Below are 24,679 nucleotides of genomic sequence, written 5' to 3'. Positions count from 1 at the left end.
ACCCTGCATATTCTTTGAAGGTCAGTGCCCTGGCAGATTCTGACACCTACCAGTAACAGAACACTCTCTTATTGCAAGTAAAGGACTCAAATCTAGAAATCAACAAAAACAGTTTAACAAACATGCCTTATTTATTACTGAAAGTTTGCAAACAAAAAATCTCAGTCAGTGTGAAGTCACTAGTGCTATTTACTAGCTTCAAAGACCTTTACAAAGCCTATTTGTTTATCCGTGAGCAGACAACCTTTATTCACTGTTGCATTAACTTTTAAAGAAGCTACAGAGTAAAGAGATATTGTTCTTAAGCTATTTCCTTAAGCAGTTACAGTAGTATGTTAATTTCTAGAAAATATTCTACATTTTCAATATTTAGAGACATTGGAAAATACTTATAGCCTTCTCCTCTTCCCACTTCTGACAGACTGACTTTTTTATCGTATGTCATTAGAATGTGTTCATTCTCCTCTCCTCTCCTGTAGTTAGGGAACTTAGTTTATTCTTAAATCAAAGAACCAATTTAAACACTGCAGCCTCAAATCATTTCTAGTACTTCTTTTGTGTATTAATACTTATCAGGGAGAAAGGTACACTAATAAAATAAGAGATATTGAAGAGCACTTACTCTTGTCCATGCAGTTGTTTCCAAACCAGCTTTCAGACAAACAGTGACTACAACATACTGCAAGGGAAAAAGAAAAAAAGGTGCAGTATTAGCACTCTCAAATTCATAGGTGTTCACAGCCCAATCTCCCCTTCACACCTGAAATAGGAACTACCATCTAGTAGTACCAACCCACCTCTTGGGGACTTGGCAGACTGGGCTGAGGGAAGGGCAGAGCAGAAGATACTGTCGGTAAACGTGCAAAAAAAAGTGAACAAGGGAGAAAATCGTGCTCACTACAAAGGCCTCATTTTATTTTACAGTTTCTTCTGCTTTACATCATTTTTTGATGGTAAAAAAAACTGTGAAGAAATTCTACCATTCAAAAATGTCTTGAATAGATAAACTTACAGTGTAAACTATGTTCCCAACAAATAAATAGTCAATTCCCTGTCCATTTGTGAATACAGCATCTGAAAAAGAGAAGCAATTACATTTCTTAATAATTTTATCAACAGAATGGAAGACACATAAAGGAGATTTTCAGGACACTAAACAATAACTGGTCTTAACCTCGCTTTTTGGACTGTCTAAAAGCACTTTTAGAAGCCGTGAGCTACTGGTAATGCAGCAGCTGTGCTAAACAAGACATGATGCTCAGACAGAGCATGTATACACAATCCCAGTTGCCAGAAGCCATTAGCAGAAGGGGAAATGTAATCTGTCTGCAAGAGCTGAGGTACATCAGCACCACTTTTGCTGTGGCTATCTGTTCTGTACTGCTCACTGACAGCTCGAACAAATTCCATTATTTGCTGTGCCTGTGAAGAAAGCCTAAGACTGCTGATCTGTGGAGAAAGAAAGCTGCATTAAGAGAAAGATGTAAACGACTGATCTATAAAGTACACATATCTAAAATATCTTATTGGAGGTTAATTCAGTAACTGAACAGCATTTAGTCCTCCACACAAGCTTTCTCTTAGTCAAGTGTGCAGAAGGGTAAGTACACGTTAATCTATCATGTAGAAGTGCCAACCTTGGCAATGCTTCAAATGTCTGTTTAGTCTTTCTTAGCCCACGCTGAATGAAACCGGAACGCCATGAAAGCACATTCGACAGCCACGCTAATGCCAGATGAACTCGTATTCACAGGAACTTTCAAGTATTACTCAAGCATGATAAGTACTGGTATTTTCACAGGTTTTAAGACAACTGCTAAAGAAATACACAAACAGCAGGGATGAAAAAGGCTTAAGATAAACCCCTTGGACCCGTTCCTAAACACATACTGCCTATTACAGTGCTTCTACTATGAGGGCACCACTTTGCTAGGTTTATTTGCAAAACAGGATCTGACACTGTAAAACCAGGGTCATCTAACTTTGTTAACAATATTCCTGCAAAGTAGGTCTCCAGGATCAGCAAATTTTGATGTCTACTGAGAAGAGTCCCTGATAGCCTGACCACTGTGGCAAAGACCATCCTGCATATTGGTAACAAGTTCAGCCAATGCAGCTGCCCAAGCTACTTGTTAGGGTTTACTTCTACAATTGCTGCGTGTGCTTTTCTCTGAAGAACCGACAGATTCTTAGTATTTTCCAGAAGTTGTTCTATATCCCTGATTTTATTCTTATTTTCATATAATCCTAGAATGGTTTGGGTTGGAAGGGACCTTAAAGCCCACCCAGTTCCAACCCCCTGCCATGGGCAGGGACACCTCCCACCAGACCAGGTTGCCCAAAGCCCCATCCAGCCTGGCCTTGAGCACCTCCAGGGATGGGGCACCCACAGCTTCTCTGGGCAACTTGTTCCAGGGTCTCACCACTCTCATAGTAAAGAATTTTCTCCTTATATCTCATCTAAACCTACCATTTTTAGTCTAAAACCATTACTCCTTGCCCTGTCACTATACTCTCTGACAAAGAGTCCCTCTCCTGCTTTCTTGCAGGCCCCCTTTAAGTACTGGAAGGGTGTAACATGGTCTCTCTGGAGCCTTCTCTTCTCCAGGCTGAACCCCAGCTACTAAGAAACAGCAGCAGATACACAAATCGGTAACGGTAGAACAGGATCTAAAGCCTGAGCCAGTTTGCCTAGCAATAGTTTGGTCTGTGGCTACTGGCATCTCTATCAGCCCAACTTTTCTCCTGGTACTCTGTGGCCTCAGACACCTACCACGTCATTCACAAATACACAAAGCTTTAGCAGTCTCTTTCAGCCTAATGTCAAAGAAAAAGGTAAAGAGCATAAAAGAATGGAACCTTCCTTGTCCAGTAAATCTTGCTGATGCCAAAAGTCTCAGTTTATTGAGAAAGAGGCATGCCTAAATACATGATGTATTGGAAAGCTCTAGAATAAATTAGAGTCATCTAATGACTCTGCCAATACGTTGTTCTAGTACAACACCACAATGCACATTTAAGTAATGAAATAACTTTTGGTGCAAGTCCCATTCTTTTTAAGGTTATGTTTTAATACAATAATGTAATTCTTTTTTTTTTTTCAGGGCTTTCCATGACCTTCCACTTTGGGAGGCTAAGCAGTTCTGAAAGGAATGATATTTGCTAATGAGAACAGCAGGATGTCCAGTGAACATTCATTTCTAAAGCTATACAAGTGCCCATTCATTGAATATGTGCACTTCACATTCTAAGGAATTCAAGAGGTTAAAAAACATCCCAGTGTGAATAGCACAGTTTTGTCTGCGGCACTGAAATCTCTTTTTCACTTAGAAATACAAAGAAACTTGAAAATTAAATACTCGTTCCTCTTTGGAAAGCAAGCTAAGCAACCTATTGAAATGATCTCAAAGAAAGTTACCATTTGTGCAGGTGAGTATTCCAGTCTTACCATTTCTGTCATTTAAACTGTGTAATCTATTTAGGAATTGAACAGTCAAAAAAACGTTTATGGAAGACTGAAGCAAAAACTGTAGCCTAACTGCTACAGACATCAGCCTACAATAGCTGACTTTGGATTGAAAGAGCAGCTATTCAAGACTAACATTTCCCATAAACATAGTGAAATAGTGCAACTCCCTCCCCTCTGAAACAAAACAAAGACCAATGAACCGAAAGCAACCTCTCTCCCCAAAACTGAAATGGAGCTCCCAGCCCACATACAGAGGAGAACGGGAGAGCTCCTTCTTGTGTGTCTATCTCACAGTGCATGAAACTGTCACCTAAGACATAACACTGAAGTTTTACTCAGCCTGGTAATGAGAAATATGAACCTGCCTCCTCCTTATCTTTACCAACATGGCTCTTTCCTGTGAGCATTCATCTTCCCTCCCTTTTCCTTTTCTTCCACCTCCTCCCCAATGGAACCACCCTCAAGCTAAGGTTCTTGAAATCAGTGTTTACCAACAAAGAGCTTGTTTTGAAAAACTCGTATTTTTAAATACTACTCCCTTCCCTTAAATTCCTCATCTTATCTATTCCCATTTCTTAATAAGAGTAAAACAACGGATTGCCCATGTTTTTTCCTGCCCAGATAATTACACTGTAAAGCTAGGAAAGAAACATATAAGGTTTACCAGTCTCTGAAATACCATGCAGTTGCATACCTTCCATAAAAACAAGACTTAGTAAACTTAGTTTGTACAAGAAAAAAAAATGTTTTCCTAGTATCTGACTCATGATCTAGTCTTCCTCCATTCCAGCCAATCCACTTCTTCCACTGACTTCAGCAGAAGTGAAATCTCTCCATTTCATTCTATGTTTTACAGTTCTGCGTTATGGAATGGGAAAGACCCAACAAGATCTAAAGCTAATGGTTGTAATACAGCTGCCAGTAGAACCACTGCAAGAAGATTAAACAGTAAAAAGTTGAGAACTAAACTACACTACTGAAAAAAAAAATCAGATGTTGTATAGAACTATTTTCAGAATTTAAGACTTTCACAAAGCAGCAGTTTAATTTTTCAAGCATTAAAGTTATTATATGAACAATTATGTTAAATATGAATCAACTCTGAAAGCCACAAGATAACTGGCCAAGAACAGCACCTATAGTCTATTGAACTGTCTGTCAGCATTATTTTCTTGGAACTTGTCACGACCTCCAACTCTGCAAACACGCTGGCTCTGTAAGACTGAACATCAGTTACCGACGTAAGAAATAATGAAGCAGTTACCATGCTCCAGCACTTTCATTGGAAACCAGAAGAGAATGATGGAATGGACCAGGGCATTGATGCAGTGACCCCAGAAAACCTGAGGGAAAACAAACCAAGTCGTCAGTGAAGTCCAAAACTCTTGACCTCTCTCTAACTCCCAACAAACGCTTCATTGTATAGTTTAGAGTCAGACGATGTTTTTCCTGAAGTGAAATACCTAAACTTTGGTAGGATTCATTTCCTCCTACAATTTCTGCTCTGTCACAAGAAAACACTAGTCCACTTGGACGGTCTTATTCTAACAAGTTAAAATATAACATGCAAGCAGACTTGCAATTTAAGATCTTTATCAAAATACAGCAAACAGATGGAGCCACCTTTTTTTAATTACCTCAAAGAAAGATTTTAAAAGACTAATTCAGTACCATGAAATGTTCTATTTTCTTTTAATGGGCAAATACTTTATACGCTCTGCAATTTTTAAGCTTACAGATAACGCAGTTCTGCACAAACTAGAGCTTTACCTACTCTACAATTTCTTCCTCCTTCCTCTCTAACCAAAGGAATCTTACAGCTTTCTTGATTCAGAAGTATATGTAAATGTGCCTGCTATGGAATAAATGCAAAATTCCAATTGCTAGCATTTTCTACCACACAAAATAGCAAAATGAAGTAAAATGTGTTTTTCAAACCTAAAAATCAAAGTAAATGAATTAATTTTTTATTTCCCAAAAGAACTATAAAAATAGAGAAGAATAAACAAAAAGCTCTATAGTATTGAACATTTTGATAACTACCTCTACACTAAATAAATCTGGGTGAGGTTATCCAGTTTCTATGAAAATGGTAAGATCACCACTTTTTAGTAGTTGTGAGAATTAGAAGGTCATATTCAGATACAAATGTTACTTGGAATCAAAGTTGATGGATATTCCAGGACCAGTTTCTGTTGAAGCCAAACCTGAAAATCCTCACTTAAAAACAAGGATTATTTTTGTTTTAATCAAAATATAATCCCTTGGAAAACAACAGTCTTGATCTCAGTGGCAGTACCCTAGTATAAAGCAGAAGTAACAGCGTGTAATAAGTTCTTTTGTGATGAAAGAGACCTAGAAAATAAAAATGCTCGTGTTATTCTTAAAGAAACAGACTGCCCCCTTACCCTTGTGTTGAACCCATCTGCATTTTGAGTGGATTTGTATAGCTGTGGAAATCTAAGCATGCTATCTTGAGTACACGATCGCTCAAAAATTCCCAGAGTGAAGGGTGGCAATGCTGTGAAAATCTGCAAAGCAAGCAAATGCTAATTAAAAGCAGCTATTAGTTTTTTAGATTTCTGATATTTCAGTATCTAGATAACAGCAAAATTACCAGACATTTCAGTGAAGATGCATTATCAACTGCTGTGTTATTTGACATAATTTTCAAATGTCCAAACAAACCCAAACTTGAATTTTAGCAATTCATAACTCTCAGATACTGACTTAAAAAGAAAAGAAGCATAAAAGAAAATTCATACTATTAACCAATTAACTTAAACACAAGAAATTAGCCATCAGTAATTTCTGACGTACCAGCTTAAATAGTGAGGGTAAAACATATCACAGTGCAAAGGAAAGACATACTTATTTGAAAAAGCCTTGTCGGAATGGGTTCAGATATTTATGGCTACAATTGTAGCTATATGTAATGAAAGCTAAGTTTATATACAAAGCAAATGTGGAAATCACATTAAAAATAGACTGAAAAACAATGGCCATTCTCTATTGCAGTACTTAGGAATTCTCCAGTCAGACACGAACTGATAGGATAAAATTAACGGTACTGCGTGTCTGTGCTACAAGTAGATGCTTAGATGACCAAGACTCGGAAGCTTTCCAGGAGAAGCAGAAGGGCTATCTTTCAGAAGCACAGCTAATTAGACTCTGCTGAGTCCCACACCGCTCTTCTTACAGTGTTTCCAGGGTCTGAGGCAGCTCACTTACAGCCACCTTGGGTATCTCTGTTTCTTGCAGTCTGCAGCGCAGACAGCGGAAATACCACCAGTGTGAACATCTGAATGTTGAATGTCAGTCATTGCCTTTCACATTAACAGTTTATATCTGAAAAATTATTTCTAATCTTATATGCAAATATGTAACAGTTTGAGAAGTGTTCAGTTTGTAGCACGCACTTCACGTTTGAGAAGCTGTGTTCCCTACCAGCAACGTGTTGGCAGTTGGAGAGCAGACAAAAAGCAACAGGAAGGCCCAGACACCAGTGAGAATCAATCGTTACATCCCTAGATCCAACTTCTTTGCTCAGAAAGTGATAAACCAGATGGTTAAACTGGCAACAGGCTTGGAAGAGATAGTGGGGGAGAACTAAAACTAAGACCATTCACCCAATATATTCCAAAACATGACTTGTTCTTACACTGCTTTAAGATATTTCCCCCAGGTTTCTTACATTTCCTGGGACAATTCCCATTTTATTTAAGCCCGTCTTCTGGAGGAGTTTTTTTGTTGTTTGTTTTTGGTTTTAAATTAAGGTAAACCTCCAGTATGAACCAGTACAAATGCTGGAATCACAGTGCTATTAAGATTTCCTACTATCTGCATTTTCATAAGCCTACTCATGAAATGGAGGGTTAATCAACATGGAAGGGAATAGAAGAATTAAACCCCACTTAAAAACCTAACTCCTCCAAGTTATGGAAGCCCCTAATACCCTAACCAGTACTTGATTCTTTATGATTCTATGGGACCAGTTCTAATTTTAGAAAATACCAACATTATAAAATAAGGGTTAATTTCTACTCCACTGATTCTCTAAGAGGAGTCTCATCCATGAGTTTTATATGCAGGGTAGGTAGATCCATCAAATCAGGTTTAAAGATAATAGATGCAAATAACTAAATATGAATGACAGACTGTAACAGTCAGGAAATGAGGGTGAAGAGGGAGTGGAAAATCCTTGAATTAATATCTTCCAGGAAGAGTATGAAATCTTAAGACATGTGAGGGTTTGTGCCATCATTTTTAAGATTAGAGCAATGTGACAGAAGTGTTTCCATTAATACTACTCAGTGATAGAGATAATTTGGTGGCTTTTTCTATATTTCCATATATTTGGAATGAGTCTGATTAAAGAAAAAAATTTAATTTCCTCCCTCCAAAGAGAAATGCAAAGGATTTTTCAACACTGACAAAATGTCATAATGGCTTATAAAACCAGACACCGGGACAGCCATCAGTAACATTACAAATATAACACTCTAGTGAAAAGACCAGAACAAGTCTATGGTATGCAGTTAAACTTGGCCCCAGAGATCCTCCAGGTTTTAATCAATGGTATTAATTATAGTGATAAAACTGCATGGTACGGTGTGGGACCTTGCAAAGCCCATCTAAAATCTGAAAGCACTTCTGGACTGACATATCCTGCACTTGGTTCAGGTGAAGAACACCGGTGGCACAGCTTTGATTCTTCCAGCTCTGGCACTAACTCAATACAGTCAACCCAAAGCATCTGCCTGATGCTTCCCTGAGAATCTAATCGTCACAGGGTCCGAGAAGACGACTTCGGTATTTGCTAACTATATAGGAGTAAATAATTTAATATGTTGTTGCATGGACCGTAATCACTGGGACAATAAGGTACCATGAAAATATAAGGAAAAAAAAACAAGATTAAGACTCGGTATCTATTTTGAACGTGAGCAGTCAGTAAAATATCTCAGTACAAGAGACCAAAGATGCTTTCAAAGAGAAAAGTAAATTCCATCCAAAAGGTGCAGAATGTTATGGAAGCTATATTATGCCAAGCACGTAAATATTCATGGCATTTTTCAAAATTTACTTTTCTGATTAAAAACACCATCCAAGATTATTTTTTTCTATGGCTTTTACAGATGAACTCATCTTTCCTGACACACATTCAGATAGTTACCCAGGAGGAAAAAGGGCACAACACACTAACATACAGGTCATGAGTAATATCAAGTCAAAACACGTAGCACTTACCACATTATACAGACCAATGCACCATCGCTCAAATAAGATCTGCCCAGAAAATCCATTAACGAAAGCAAACCAAAGCTGAAACAAAGAAAGACAAGTTACAAAAAGCTTTAGATTATTACAGCAGTAAATGTTTCCATTTACAGTAGGCGAGGAAGATGTGGAACACAGACCACCATCTGGAGACAGCTGCTTGTCATGCTCTAAAAATAATCAGCAGCAGTGCCAGGCAGTTATTCCGAAGTTTTACATGTTAAACACTGCCAGAGTACTGCTTATTTAAAATAAAATACTCACGTGTTGGAGCAACTTGATGTATTTGAATCATTACTAAAAAACAAGGCCCCAAATTATTTTAAGTCTTATTGCTGGTAAATTAAAATGCATAAAGCCAGAGCTAACCAAGTTTCCATCACAGCCAAATACCAGAATTTTCATGCTAACTGTTCTGATAGACACTGTGTTCAGCTTATGTCCTGTTTTACTTACAGTCCCAGAATTACAGATACTGATTTATCAGTTATATTGGTTATTTTTAGAATTTTCTTTTCTAAGTGATGTAACCATTACTTCACAAACATTAATTTAAGAATTAAACAATGGAAGACATTGCCTGAATACACTGGAGAGCCTCCATCCTTTCCCAAGTGTACAAAACCCAACTGGACAAGCCTTGAACAACCTGCTTTGAATTCGGCATTGACCCTACTTCAGACAAGAGGTTGGACTGAGTGGCCACTGACTTTCCCTCCAACTGAGATGGCTGTAATGCAGCAATCCTTAACCGCTGTAAGAAGCACTGAGTAAGTAAATTCTCTTTCCAGAATTTCACTGGACCTACTTCCTTCATCCTCCATCTTTTATTTTGTTTAAGCAGCTTTTTGAAATAAGAACTGCTTTACTAGTTGGAACAAAGTTTCCTTCTCAGTCAGTGGGCACTGAAAGAGGCTTAGGAAAGAATAAGGGAACAAATTAATTTCTTCCAGTGCATCTGAATCACTGCACTTAATATCTGCCAAAGGAGTACTGTGAATTTTTGCGACTACAGTCTGTTTCAAAGTCCACTTCTACATTTGGGCTCCATGGTGCACCAGAACAATTTAAAATTCTAGTTCAACACGGTGTGGGGGAACGCCCCCTCTTCCCCACTTTTAACATATTTTGTCTTACATGTACTTTTTAATTTGACATAGCATTGGACACAGTAAGTACTGCTGAGAGTCAAATGATGCCCATGGCTATACCCTTTTCCACTGCCTGAGAGTCCATGGATGGATCTTCCCCAACACCATTCTATCAGTCATGTATAGCAGCACTCTCCTGCCAGCATCATTTGTTTTCTGGCTCATTTGTAATTTGCACAATATTAGTGCCTGCCCCAGCAAGATACCTCAGGCAGCAATTAGTTAACTGTACAGCACTTGGTCTTTTCTCTGCTCTCACCTGAAAGAGGGCAAGACAAGATAAGACAACTGCATCAAGACCTGCAACTGTTTTCATGGATATGGTATATAAGTAGACTGGGACTCTTCAGCATGGGACAGAGAAAAACTAGGGGAAGACTAAAATATTTACAGGATTGACAAGGATAATGAATAACTATTCAAATAGGCCCTGCAGCAAGAAATTACACTAGCAGGTTACACAAAAAAAGAAAAGCTGAAATGTTTTCACACAACACGTGGTTGACAGATGGAACTATCTGCCAGATGATGCTGTGATGGTTTTTTTTGTTGTTGTTTTGTTTTTTTAAATCATGGAAGGAAAGCTAGAGAACAGATGAGTATGTCAGGAAACTACCACTGTTCACAGTGGATCAGACACCAGGTTAGTCGAACCTTTATTCTGACTCTCTTCAGCATTTCTTAATATTTATTATATCAACATGTTCATTTAAAATTAATCACTCTAATGCACTATCACTCTTCAGTGAAAGTCAATAATGACTCATCTCAGCTTATTTGCTCTTATCGATGTGTCTTCCACCATAGGCCAGACTTAACTCCTACAATTCTACCCTCTCCCCTCAATTTTCAGCTGTTCTTTCTAGCAGGGAGTTCCTATTGTCTTCACCCTACCTCATTCTGAAGTTTCAACTTTTCTATACCTGCTGCCCTTCTTGCAGCTTGTAGTTTGCAAGTGCCCTTGTGACCCTTAAGGGCCGGCAGGCCCATTCCATTTCCAGTTAGTTGAAATGCATCAACCTTGTATAAACTATAAAAAATGTAGCCATTTCCTAAAAAAACAAGTTCCTCTTTCATTCACGTTGTCAATCGTGCATGACTTTAAATTAAATAAGGTTAAGCGTTCATGCCTCCAGTTCGGGCCAGAGAAAAGGGCGGAAGGAAACCATATTCTACACCTAAACTCTTTTCCATCAGTTCTACTTCCACCATCAGCACTTGCAGTGGTTGCAGTCTCCAAATCCCATTATCAGCCCCAAGTAGCATGCTGCCCAGTCTCACTCAGACCTGGAGAGTTTCAACCAACTGTATAGCTCAGCTCTTTAAATGAAAGCTATGAAAGATCTTGGGCACAAAGTGATGACATTAAGGTCCCGAAAAGAAACCACAATTCATTTGGGGCACTACAGTAAGGAACTTAAGGGCAGCTTCTCCTGGGAAGAAACCGAGCTTCAAAGAGGCATACTCCCAGATATTTAGCAATTATGACCTAGGCATTTATCATCTCCAGGCTTCTTGCACTTAATTGCAACTCTAAGTGCACCAAGCCCAAAAAACAAACAGCTCACAAATCAGAAGCCTGTCTGCCTAGCTGGCAGCCTTAGCCTGTGCTGTGCTTGGTTTTCTAGATCCCACTGCGCAAAACAAAACTTCAAAGGTTTGGTGGCAAACGTCAAGGCCTTTTATGACACTGGCTCATGCTACTTCAGAAACCTGCCTGAAGCCAGAGCCCCCCACAACTAGTCACCAGCAATAGACTTTCTTGATTTTCCATCAGGAGGGTAAAACAAAGCAGTCAGACTTTCTGTAGCTGACCCATGACTAGGAAAGAAGACCCAAATCAGGCAAAGCTAGTATCTTTCACTCACATTTCCCACAAAAATATTAGCAGTAATGAAGTGAATACACAATTACGTCAAACACCCTCTCAACAATCCCATTCTTTCTAATCAACAAAGTAGCTACCCTACCAAACTGGGTGGTGCAGAATTCATTTAAGACCTTGCTAAAAACCCCTTGAGATCAGTTCCATCACTACAGAACAGTGAGATGGATGTGCCTGACTGCGCTAAGTATTTAAGCATCACAGTCTTTAGCGTTCTGAAGTCTCTTCTAATCTTGAGGGAATTGTCTAAAGAAATGCACTGCCCTTATTTCAAAGCTGCTACGATTTAGGTGGCTAAGAGCTAACTTAAATGTTGCACTGATTCAAAATCCGAACTTGAACTAGTTTTCCTTTTGGCATGATTCACACAGGTGGAAATCAGAAAGGAGCACGTTCCAAATGGTCCCACCAGTCAGCCTGCACCATGCTCTCAACACAGGGCAATAGCTGTTGTGGTTACGTTGCACTAAAATAACAGCGATGCTCATCTTTTCCAGAGATTCACATTATGAAATGCCGATCGACAGAAAGAATGTCATGCGATTCCTTAATATCTTAATGTCAAGAACAACAAGTTATATACTCTGCATAAGATACACATTTATTTGGCATTTAACACAAGCCACAAACTGTCATGCACATTTTCAGCAGCAGCTGTTTGTATAGAGAGCATGGTATTCTTTAAGGTCAGCAAAGAAAAAAAAAACACTCCACCTCAATATTCCTGTTAACAAAATATACCAAATATATTTGAAGTTGCAAGAACCCATGCTTGACTCAGACTTGGTAAGCTGGTAGGAGGATTTGCCAAGTCTGCCTGGCTTGCCAAGCTCCAGGGGTTTGCAGGGCTCAACTCTCAACTACAGCACTGCTATGAACAAACGGACCCAAAGTCATTAAACTGCTTTTCTGGCTGGAAAAAAGAAACTTGTTCACTTGAACTATTACCTGACTGCCAAAAAGCTGGAAAAGCTTATTTGTAACTCAGCTACAAAATACATATTTTTCTCCCAAGGAACAAGAGGTCCAATTTAAATGTAGAGAAATTCAGACCTAAAGCTGAAAGCTGGGCTGATGTATTACTGCACTTCATTATAGCTGATATTGCAAAGATCTGAAACCAGTAGGTATTGTACACAAAGAAAGTGGAACATGTTGCAAACTGAAAAACAGCCCACATTTCCTGCCTTGAAGTGTGCCTGCATTCTTTAAATATGAACCCCCACTGCTGCAGCACTCTATGCCAGCTGTGATGTGGGCATTTTGCCACTAGAGAAGGAAAAAAAAAATAGTAGAAAAAAAATAAATCAGACTGCCGCCTCCTTCCAGAGGTCAACAAAAGCCAACAGATGGTAATACTTGGTTAATATTGACTTGAGCTGCAGGCAAACTGAGGATCTTGAGGTAAAACAGTCTCGCACTGCCATTATTTTGAGCCACAAAGGCTATCCACCTGCTCTAGAGTGTATTTTGAGAAAAAAATCAAGTATTATTTTCAGAAAATATTCCCACTTGAGCAAGTTGGAAGGCAATTTTAATTGCATTATTGCTTCATGCATAATTACCGCAACATTAATGCTTGAAATAGTAGGAACTAATTTATTTAACTGCTCTAAGGCACTGGGATAGAAAATCATCTATTCTAAACGTGTATATTTATGATGTCTTGATAATAGACTGCTTAACGAGTGCTAGAAATGTTTTCCCAATTCCGCTAAAGGGCACAGAAAGCTAATGTAGGCAGGGTATCAACAATCGCCACAGGCACCAATTATAGCTGGACTGGATGCCTTTACTATTCAGAAATGAGTTAAGATTTTCAAAATATCCTCTCGTAGCACACACACACACATTTTCTGTGTTCTTACCAAATAGGCTCATTTACAGTTTGCCTAATAAAGGTTTGTGCATCTCCTGTGCAGTTCATTAATAATGTATCCTGATTAAAAACCTCTCATTACAGATGTCTCTCTCAATTCAAGGCTCTTATTCCTGCTCAAATGCACATGGCCTTAAAATAATCCCTTCATTAGAGAAGGTACAGCACCAATTTCATAATATAGGTAGAGAGCCTTATTAATAAGATTTGACAGAGTAGGCATGTCTGCCCGAGACTTGGTCTGCCAAGGAATATTTCCCCCCATTAACTGTATGTGGAAAAACAGACCTATATTTTTCAACTGAAAAGCATTTTCTCTGGGCCTGTGCAACCCAAACAAGTGCACCTTTACCTTGAAAATCATCTCCCATCTTCCCTGCCAATGTTAACAATTATTTTAAAAGTTGCATGCTGCTCATTAAAATGCTCTCATTAAAAAAAGAAAAAACGACAGAAAAAAAGTTAGGCATTTACTGAAAAGCTTGGTCAGATAAACTGATATCAAAGCAACCAATACAATAGAGATTTCCTGATTTTAAACACTAATTTATTAAATAAGCCTGAACAGCTGTTATTTCTTCTACTGCTGACTACAAATACTTTTTTTTTTTTACTTTAGCATAATAAAAAGCACAGTTTTTTCAGCTTGATCTTTCCCCGCTTGTCCAAGAAGCATATGCAGAGAATTTGTTTTTCTTCCTTATATATGCTGGTTCCATATTTCACTTTACCGACTGACCAAGTGTCAGTCCTTCCTCAAAAAGCACGCCTAACATTCAGCAGGAGAGGTGAGCACAGGGCAGAACAGAAGGCAGAGGGCCATGAAAAGCATCTTCCAGCTGCTCAGAGTAATTCTTCAGATTTGAAGATTAAATAAAAATTAGCAAATCTCTCCAGGTATTTTTTCTCAACGGTCACCGTTAGGTAACAGTCTTGTTTCTTGCTTCAAGAAACACGTTAGCAGATGACTACACAGTACCTACCAGAGGAACGAGACATTAAGACATGAGAAGATTGGCTCTTCCAGCAACGTTTGGCCCTGATATATGAATTACTATGGTTAAAAAACAGCTAAACACAGCAGACCATGCAAACATCCATTTTGTCACAGTGAGGTGGGTTTTTCATTGTGTTTTGTGTGTTGTGTGTGTTCCTTAAGTTATGTGGACATGTAATCACTATGCCAAATTAGGCATTTAATATTCACATCACTGGCTAAATGAAGAGGCAGCCCAGTACAGCTATCAGATAGATTTTGTTCTAATCTTTTTTTTTTTTTTTTTTAGCCTGATGGAACAGAGTATAGAAAGGGCAGGATATTTTCCCACCTCTTAGCATGAAGTTTTCTAGGGATTTCACATTTTTCCAGCACTAATTACTGCGGAAGCAAACCTAGGATAACGCAATTAGAAATGGCCTGTGGTGTCAAAGGTTTGCTGTACTTGCCATAAGATGTAGTTAAATGTAGTAGCTCCTCGTAACATTTCACTTTTACAAATAGAGCTGTCTCTATTCTGAATGTATTTTTCACGTACAGATGTGACATCCTAGAGGTGACAGGACTCCCACGTTGACTTTTTAACAATCAGATGAGAAAACAACGCTGCCCAGGCCAGTTTAGTCGAGCCCCATCAGTGCCTGAGCACTCCTGCATGGTCAAGGAGGTTGAAGCCACAGTCAGAGCAAGACCCTCAAGAGTGATGACGCTGGGAAGCCACTCATCATTATTCCACAAAGCCAGTCCTGTGCCCTTCTCCTGCCTGAATATAGCGGCTGAAAAGGAAAGAAGGCAGCAGTGGCTCACTACATCCTGCTCTCGTCTCTGCTGGGGGCTCGGCAGCTCAGTCAGCAAGCTGGAAACATCACAGCAGGCCACGGTCTGCTGCCGAGTGATGGGAGCTCATGCTGTGGTCTCCCAGTACCATCGTCCTCCTTTACAGGATAAGCACTACTCATAACACTCCTTTCTGAATAAAAACAGCAGCCATAAGGAAAGGTTTGCTAACACGAAGATCACAGAATCACAGAATTGCAGGGGTTGGAAGGGACCTCAAGAGATCATCAGGTCCAACCCCCCTGCCAAAGCAGGTTCCCTAGAGCAGGCTGCCCAGGTAGGCATCCAGAGGGGCCTTGAATATCTCCAGAGAAGGAGACTCCACAACCTCTCTGGGCAGCCTGTTCCAGTGCTCCGTCACCCTCACCGTGAAGAAGTTCTTTCGCATGTTGGTGCGGAACTTCCCGTGCTCCGTTTTGTGGCCGTTGCCCCTTGTCCTGTCCCCACAAACCACTGAAAAGAGGTTGGCCAAATCCCTGTCTCCCACACTTAAGGTAGTTGTAAACATTGATAAGATCCCCTCTCAGTCTTCTCAAGGCTGAACAGACCCAGGTCTCTCAGCCTTTCCTCACAGGGAAGATGCTCCAGGCCCCGTATCATCTTCATGGGCCTCCGCTGGACTCTTTCCAGGAGACCCCTGTCTTTTTTGTACCAGGATACACCTTGCACACAGCAGCAGCAACTGCAGTCAGAGCCAATTCACTAGTGTAAGATTCTCTCTTTTTTCTCTCACTTCCTGGATTTGCCTAATCAACTTCTTTAACTATCCTTGACTCCTCACACATCACCGTGGAACCGAGAAGTACAAGATCACTATTAATAGCTTGGCACGTATTAATGAAAATTTCTTGTATCTCCTCAGCATGTAATCACTCCAGACTGGTCCTGATACAACTTTCACAGCTGCGTAATTGACCCACATCTCGCATAAAAAGATAAGGACATGCTATTACATGGTTTTAAATGACCCGCTGGCTTTTCTGAAGCTAAGTGGGATCTTTAACCAACGATAAAGCAGTAGAAGTGCTTTCTGTTTCCTATCTTAATTTGTTCTCTAGTGCTGAAATAAATGGATGATAAATGCAAGTTTAACTATTTGTAGTGATAGTTGAAGAAACATCAATGGCTTCACGCAACTTACACACCTGAAGTTTTGATAAGCACTTCAAATACAGTAACAAAAATCACGTCAGAGAGCAAGAAAAGCAGTGTTTCAAACAGAAGAGCAGGGAACTGTACCTAGTGAAGGCAATGAAAAGGAAGGAAAAGACAGAAACTGCTATAGAGAAGATAATAAGCAGGCCAGCAACTCTTGTACTCGAAGTACAAACAGAAGGAATGCCAACAAGCACACCGCTCCGTGAGGCAAGCCTGATAATGCCACATGTCAAAAGTGAGGCTAAAAACACCAACATTCTTCACCCCTGGGCTGTGCACGAGAGGCTCACTGCAGCCTGAACAAAGCAAATCTTCCCAGAGCTGTACACAACAAAACATTTCAGGACTTCCCATACGCAACAAGAACATCCAAAGACCAGAAGCTTGAACACGACTGTGGCTCCAGAAATCTCAAAAAAAAAGAAGGAAAAAAAGTGTGTTTGAGAAGGGAAAAGAGGACATGTCAAAAAATAATAATAATGAAACAACCATCTAAATATGCACATCGGGACCCAGTACCCAGGTGGAGCTGTATCTCAGGCACTTGTGGAATGGTCCTTACTCCATTCAGGCTGGAGCTGGCCTTCACCTAGCACACATTTTCCCGCTCACACACACACACATATATATATACAAGCCCTGAGGTGACTAACGAGCAACCTGTTCTTCTGAACTCGCAGTATCCATTTCTCACATGCAGTTAACTCAACGAAACAAGCCAGAGCAATTGCTCACTCGTGTAGTAGCTCTGATGGCACTGCAAGAGCACAGGGACATGCAATAAGGACAGCTTTGAATCTGGGAGCACTAACTGCTTAGGTTAGCCAGAGGTTAGCAGGATGTTAAAGTAGAGAAAGAACTGCACAGAATACTGTAATTAAGAAAATGGTACTACTTAATCCTAGGTCCAGATGACAGACATTGTAAACAATGGACAATTTACTGATAACTGATGCTTTTACTGCAGTAGGGTGTTTGTGCCACAACACTATCAATACAGTACCTCAAGATTGTGAAGACAGCACCAATACCAGACCAAATCCAATAACAGTAATGACCTGAGCAAAACAAAAGAATATACTAAGACTGATGATTTTAATTTCTCCTCTTATGTGCTTTCTTCTCTTTGCTGAGTTCTATGAGACCATCTAGAGTCTCGTATTCTGTCTTGCAAAAGTCTGTTTTATGCTCTTATATTGTTCTTGTATTCCTGTGTCCTGTCTAGCAGGATTCTGGAACAGATGATGGATTTAGTTCCCTGTTACTGGGTAAGTATGCCTCTTCCTGTAGGATCGGGGAGTTGGCAGTTTCCTTTTAGCCTACACGTACCTTAATAAAGCTCAGAATTTCCCAATTCACGTACAAGTACATTCACTTACATCTGCATATAGTGCAAAGGACACTAGGCCAAAAAGTGATAGGGAGATCATTATTCATTTCATGCAACAATACCATTGTCTACTCTTCTGTCTTCGATATGAACCTAGGCAATGACTTACAGTAACCAAAATGATTTTAAGATTTCCAAGGACCAAATGCATTTCCAGTACTCCTTCAATCAAGTGACTGAATAAAGCTGATGGTGACTGAGACCTTAACTGTCACTCTTCAGCTCCCATTTTACAGGACACTTCACTTCAATCCCTTCCCTTCTTACTTTTATTTGCAGAAGTCCCTTATGTTACACTTATAAACGCAGGTTCACAGATCTTTCTTTTCTTGTCATCACAAAGGAATCCTTCTGCAGAGCTGCTGAATTAAGTGTATAGGAGCTATTCTGTAGCAAGGTCATTCTAGGTCTGGAACCGCAGGCCCCTCAGGATTCCCTATTACAGCTACATGAACTGCCAATTTCCCCTTGCAAGTCTACGCTTCCCCCCTTTCTCCCTGTGAAATAAAATTCAGGCTCTGTAAGCCCTCGAATTAAGCTGCTTTTTTCAAGACGCTTATATAAAGTCTTCTGACAGCTTAGAACCCAAGGAAAACAGAAAAATTAGCAACAGAAAAGCAAGAGCACTACCCAAACTTCGGCTCATCTTCTGTCATACTGACAACTGCAAACTTGTGCAGGGGTAATCCCATGAGCAGCCCATGTTTTTCATTACCTACAGCTCTACTAACATTGTCGCACAGAGACTACCTTCTAACCCCAAACTACGAGGACGCCCTAGTCTGAAAAGCTCCCCAGTACCTATCATCTCACATTTATGCTAGTTTTATTAATACAACCATTTTCTTGGTCAGTAGGACAACCTAAAATAGATAGGATTTACCATTTTATTTTTGAACATGCTACCTCTTCCCTAAAGTCTCCAAGACCCAGTAACAAAAGGTACCTCTCCTACTCTCCTTGCCACATCTCTCATGTCAAAAAATATATGCAACATTGGTAAATTAAGACTAAACTTACTTCTTTATGTGCTGGCTAAGGCTAAAAGCCTTAGATCCTACATGTAAATGCTTATTTTTGCCAAAATAAGCAGCACATGAAACACACGCAATCATTTCACGGGCAGATTACTTACTGATGTACTTCTCACTATACAGAAATAATGTTTGAACTTGTTTTCAAAAGCGGTTACATTTCTCTCACTGTTACACATACGAAGAAATTCTTACTGTGCTTTTACATCGTGTGCTATATCTACTGATAGAACTGCATACAAAGAAAATGAAAGAAGCTAAAACCAAGATCTTAGGTGATTAAAACCTAGAAGTTCATACACAGGAGAAATGCATTCACGTGTTTCTGGAGCCCGGTCCAAATCTAAAAGATTTCACTATGTGGCTTTGGGACAGTATGGTATGCTACGATCCAATATGCCAAGCAACCAGCAGAGAGCTTCTCTTTGTGAACAACTCTCCAAAAAATAGACTTTATGGCAGACTGGCAATGTTTGCTACAAACCAACCATTAGTTTCAGAGTGTTTTAGTTTGCTCTGGTTAAAAACTTATTTACAAACTTACATACCACCATCTGCCTGCAGGGAAAAGATTTCACCACAAATAACCACCAGCAAACTGTCTCTGAACGTGGGTCAGGATGTCCTCTGATTTGTGTACCTTTTAACCAAGTTCCACAAAAACACACTGAGACGGAGTGGTTACGCTCAAAGAAAATCTGAGACGGCACCTAGCAGGACACAGGAATAAGGTCTACCAATGATGGCATTGCCTAAGCTCAAACCTAAGTAGTAACTCTGAGAATGAAAATGCATTTGTCACTTTTTAAGCAATACAAAAAAAAATTATAAAGAAAAAGAAATCACAGACAAGCTTTCTTGAAAATTTGGCAGATACATATAAACTGTGAAAATACTATTACCCCAAAGATAGGACAAAAACAAGGGGAAATTCACATCCTGAGTGGCATTGCTACAATCAACTGTAGAGGACAGGAATATTGCTGGCTTTTAATGCAGCAGACAAGAGGCAGCAGGGAAAGAGGTACAGAAAGCATCCATACTGTGATTTATTAATCTACGCAGAGCAGCACAATTCCATCTGCTGTGTAAGTACCTTCCAGTCCTTCAACTCCACTCGGACTTCAGAACTAGACTCATATGAAACACACCTCAAGAGTGCAAGTGGGGATACATGCTGCCCAGTTGCAAGCCAAATGAATTATAAGCAGATGAGATGCATATTTACTCCCTCTTAATGAATTCTTGAAACAATGAGCTCTTCAGAGGATAGCAGAGGCTCCAAACATCATTCTTCTCTAAGAAAATTTGAAAATGTAAGTAGATCGTAATTATTGTTTTCTTACTAACACATTCACCCCTCATTTCTAGATAGGAACAGCATACATCTTTGCACATTGTGTAAATTGAAGGTAACCAGCCATTAATATGTAAGGAAATAAGAGGAGTAGTCAGCTGTGTGGGGATTCATCTGCATTATCATTCCTTTTCTCCTGGGAAGCATGGAGCAGACCTCACTAAGATTTTGTTTATAAGAGAAAGTGCTCAGCTCCCTGAATGAGCACCTCAATTATCATAGAAACATAGCATGGCTCAGGTTGGAAGGACCTTAAAGATCATCTGGTTCCAACCCCCCTTCCATGGGGGAGCAGATCAGAGAGAAGAGCTACAGGTCCTCACTCTGCACATCAGGACAGTCAAACCCGCTCAGGCCAGGGGGTCATCCAACCTAGCTACCTCTCTTTATCAGTAAGTGCATGTCAATTCCTAGGGAAGAGTACAAACTAGGTAGTTTCCAGGTACTCACCCAGAATCTGCAAATATCCAGCTCTGTAGATGTCTCAGCTCTCCTGCACCTTGCCTGTGTAGTAACCTACAACAGCTCTACTTCTTGGTGCTTCTCCTGTTTCCTCTTAAGCCCTTATAAACATCACGCAATGCAACATCCTTTCACAAGGAGCTTTAAGCAAGGTTCAAAACACCAAAGTTCAAGTCAGCCTTTACATGAGGTGGAAAGCTAATGTAGCAGTTGACAACCTTTAGAGTTGAAGCTTTGTTAATTTTTTAGGACCTATATGACTAGCAAGGAGAAGGAACATCATGAACAAGATCCCAATGAGTCAGTAAGGTTGAAGAAATGCCTCTCCTCAAATTGCAACAACTCTGCCAGCTGGTTAATACGCAATACTGAACACCTTGCTCACAGAAGATTTTTACTGGCTCTATCTAGAAGGCAGGGCAGAGTGATACCCCAGATCCCCCACAAATGTTTTCAGGCAAGGATGGAAAAAGATACTTTTTCTAAAGAATGCATGAGATAAGAGAGAAAGCCTTTTACTCTAGGCATCAGAAAGATTTCTCCCATGGCAAAAGCATTTAAGCTACGAAAATGCTTTTCACTGCACGTGGCCCACAGCTAGTCTGAAATTTGGTACCCTCATCCCATGCAACCCTTCAAGCTATCTTGGCAGGCTTTGTACCCTGAAATATCCTTACATCTTGCCCTATATCCATGACGCAGGCTGTCCCTAATGCTATAAACACTGACTTCATTCTTTATGGCATTTCCAAGTTCAAACAACAAACCAACAAAACCATACCTGGTCTTCTCAGACCAAGCACAAAGGCCCACAGGACAGTCAGCTTGCTGCTCCTTGGGGTGCTAACAGCAGGACAGACACAGCCAGCCTGCATCTATAAGCCTGACGGTCAGTTCTCTGCAAGGACTGAAAACACAGCATATTTACTGGTCCTCCAAAAGACACTGGAGACCCATCTGGCATTAAACAAAGGAAACAGTTCTTTTACTGCATGTGCCTCTCCCGGCCTCCAATCGCACAGGAGCACTTTCTTGGGAAGAATCATTTCAGCTCCAAATCGGATATCACAACAGACGCTGATTTAATGTTTCATTTTAGAGCATGTCTTCCATCCTGTGGCACAACAATCAACCAAGTTAATTTAAAATGCAGGTTTTAGGTCTGCAGAACAAGCTATCTAGACTACCATTTCAGTTTAAATCAGGCTTAGAGTGCTCACAGAACATTTGGAACCAATTTAAGGGGATTTACAATCGCATCACAGTTAAACCACTGTAACTTCCTTGTGCAGGCGAGCTCGTATGGCAGGCAAGCGCACATTTGTTTATAGTTTGGATGACTGCATGAGGAGAGAGAGGATGTCAGAAATAGCCTTTGCTTCACTGCTTGGGGATTTCACCACTGAAGGTTGAGAGGTGGGGAAAAAGCTTATTATTTCACTTGTACTACTCAAACACTAGAAGAAACCTTAAACCACTTTACACTGGGATCTGTCTCAGCTGCTCAATTCTAACAGCAGAGAATTTATCACCACGTACTGCCATGTCCAACTACTACTATGGAATTATGTCCAGAATTTATATGTAGGCTCTTCTATTTACCCTTAGTAACCCAGGATTTTTTTCAGGTGAATTATTTAATAAGTGAATGCTTTTTAACCCTAAGCTTTTCTTTTAGTCTTTCTTAATATATCCTAATCCCCAGAAACTCTATACAATCCATTTTTCACTGCCACAGTGCTGGCTCTTCAGATAAATTGAAGATAGCAAGTGGTTACTTGCATCAGTCACCTTGCCATTCCAAGTTTTTTTTTTCCACTGTCACTGCTGAAAATAACACAGAGGAAAAGCCCCAGCCTCCGAACTGCCCACGTGTGATACAGCCAATTCCTGGGCTGCACTAGCCTGTAAGTCCATTGCAAGGGGCTGGTGTTCAAACGTTTGATCCTTGGCACCTTCAATCATCCCCAAAGCTGTTCTCTACCCTCTTTGTGTTGTTAGTATCATATTCTATCATGAACACGTGTTTCTTTTGCTGAGATACTACAATGTCCTATTTGAAGACTACTGAATATTTTCTTCTTGAAGCAAAGAGGATTTGACAAGTTAGGAAACATTTTCTAAAATAAAAGCTACAGCAGCTGTATTTTAATCATCTCAATTACCCTACAATCAGCTTGCCCTCTTTGGGATTAAAATATTTTTCATGCTGCTGAAACAGAGCACAAGTTATTTCAACCTTCAGCTAAAACCACCACCCTGCCCCTGGAACTACAGTGCAACCATTTTACTTGTTTCCAGACTTCAAGGTTGGATACCAAGAAACAGACCACACAGGAGAAAGCAGGTCACTATACTCTATAGAAGCTTTCACCTTCTGCCCAGCGTCAAAGATGCAATGAGTATTGACAACGAGAGATTTTAAAAAGTGAGGAGTTGGCTAGGCTAGTAAGGCTACTGTTGGGTTATTTTTCATTAGAAATAGGGTGCTTCTCTGAAGAAATAGTTCCCAATGCTTGAGCATTGGGAACTTTCAGTTTCCCATGATCAAAAACAAACAAACAAACAAAGATGATGAGGAAGAAAAAAAGCACCTGGGGCAAGGCAAATAAAGAACATGCAAGTTCTATGGCAAGTTCACAATATCATGTATGTCTGGGTATTATTCAACTCTAAAATCAACTTTTATCCACTCTTGGGGGAAAAAATTGCAGGTTAAGCCATAATTAAAACAAAATGTTCTCAAAACTGCTGTATTAATTTCCTCCAAAAATTAACAGGTGAGGAAAAAGAACATCCATAGTTACAGGCTTTAATCGCACTCAACGTCAGTGTTGAGGTCTCTCACAGACGGTATAACGCACAGCCCACAGAAGAGTTGGTTTGCTTGATATGGAAATTCTGAAACCTTCCAAGGTTATTTCTAATCCAGCACAATGAATCTAGGGCTGTGTTGAGAGAAGAGTAGACAACAACTTCAGTGTTTTATAAAGATGAACAACACATCTTGAAGCAAATCCTGAGCTGCAAAATAATTTATACCATGGCTACTTAAAAAAAAGCAAAAAAACCCACCACCAAATCACAAGTATTTCACAACAGCATAGTGCTATCTACTCCTCATGGCTGAAAGTGTTCCTACCTGCCAGTAGCCATTGCAGAGGTATTTCTTTTTTAGCTTGCTCTGCATGAACAATGCTCTGCATGGCAATCAGCTCACCAGAATTACAGATATTACAGGCAAATTGTTAAATCCCAGTGTTAGAAAGCCACAGAAGACATCTGTGTAAAAGCAGAGCAGGTAGCTCATCTTGTCACTTTTTAGTAATTCCTCCCACATTTCCAACCGAGCAAAGGCTTAGTTACTTACTTTTGTGGAATTCTTAAAATAACCAGTTAACCATAAATAACTTAGCTGCTGGTATTTGAAGACAAAACCTAACCTTGTTCAAAAAGGCCTTCTATAAAAGAAGTGAATTGGATTATTTCCTTGTGATTGAGACTTATTTATTTTTTAAATTAAGCTTCTAAAGAGTTACTAACATCACTTCTTTTCCCATCACCATAAATGTACAAAAGACAGGGAACTGACCACCACCAAAGGATCTTCAACTCTGATAAGGTGCATTATTCCCATGCTGGCATCCTTATTGTATACGATGTCACCTGAGACAGAGGAACCAGCAAAGAGAAGGCACTTTCTCCTTAAGAAACTAAAAGCAGAACACAGACTTCAAACCCCTACCTGGTGAGAACTTCAAGAAGTCAAAAGACAAGTGA

General features: G+C 39.8%; 1 protein-coding gene across 10 annotated transcripts in view; it reads right to left on the bottom strand.

Annotated features, from left to right (window-relative positions):
- ATP8A2 (ATPase phospholipid transporting 8A2) overlaps nucleotides 1-24,679 on the bottom strand; it is a 330,601-nt gene that overhangs the window by 97,457 nt on the left and 208,465 nt on the right. For all 10 annotated transcript variants that reach the window (XM_066989757.1, XM_066989758.1, XM_048072745.2 and 7 more), the window contains 5 exons: nucleotides 8,720-8,794; nucleotides 5,878-6,000; nucleotides 4,734-4,812; nucleotides 1,013-1,074; nucleotides 623-679 (listed from right to left, as the gene is read on the bottom strand). In XM_066989757.1, coding sequence (XP_066845858.1) covers nucleotides 623-679; nucleotides 1,013-1,074; nucleotides 4,734-4,812; nucleotides 5,878-6,000; nucleotides 8,720-8,794 — 396 coding nt within the window. The remainder of the gene's footprint in view (nucleotides 1-622; nucleotides 680-1,012; nucleotides 1,075-4,733; nucleotides 4,813-5,877; nucleotides 6,001-8,719; nucleotides 8,795-24,679) is intronic.

This window comes from Anser cygnoides, chromosome 1 (assembly GCF_040182565.1).
Source record: "Anser cygnoides isolate HZ-2024a breed goose chromosome 1, Taihu_goose_T2T_genome, whole genome shotgun sequence".
NCBI lineage: Eukaryota > Metazoa > Chordata > Aves > Anseriformes > Anatidae > Anser > Anser cygnoides.
This window is presented reverse-complemented; position numbering and strand designations above follow the sequence as displayed.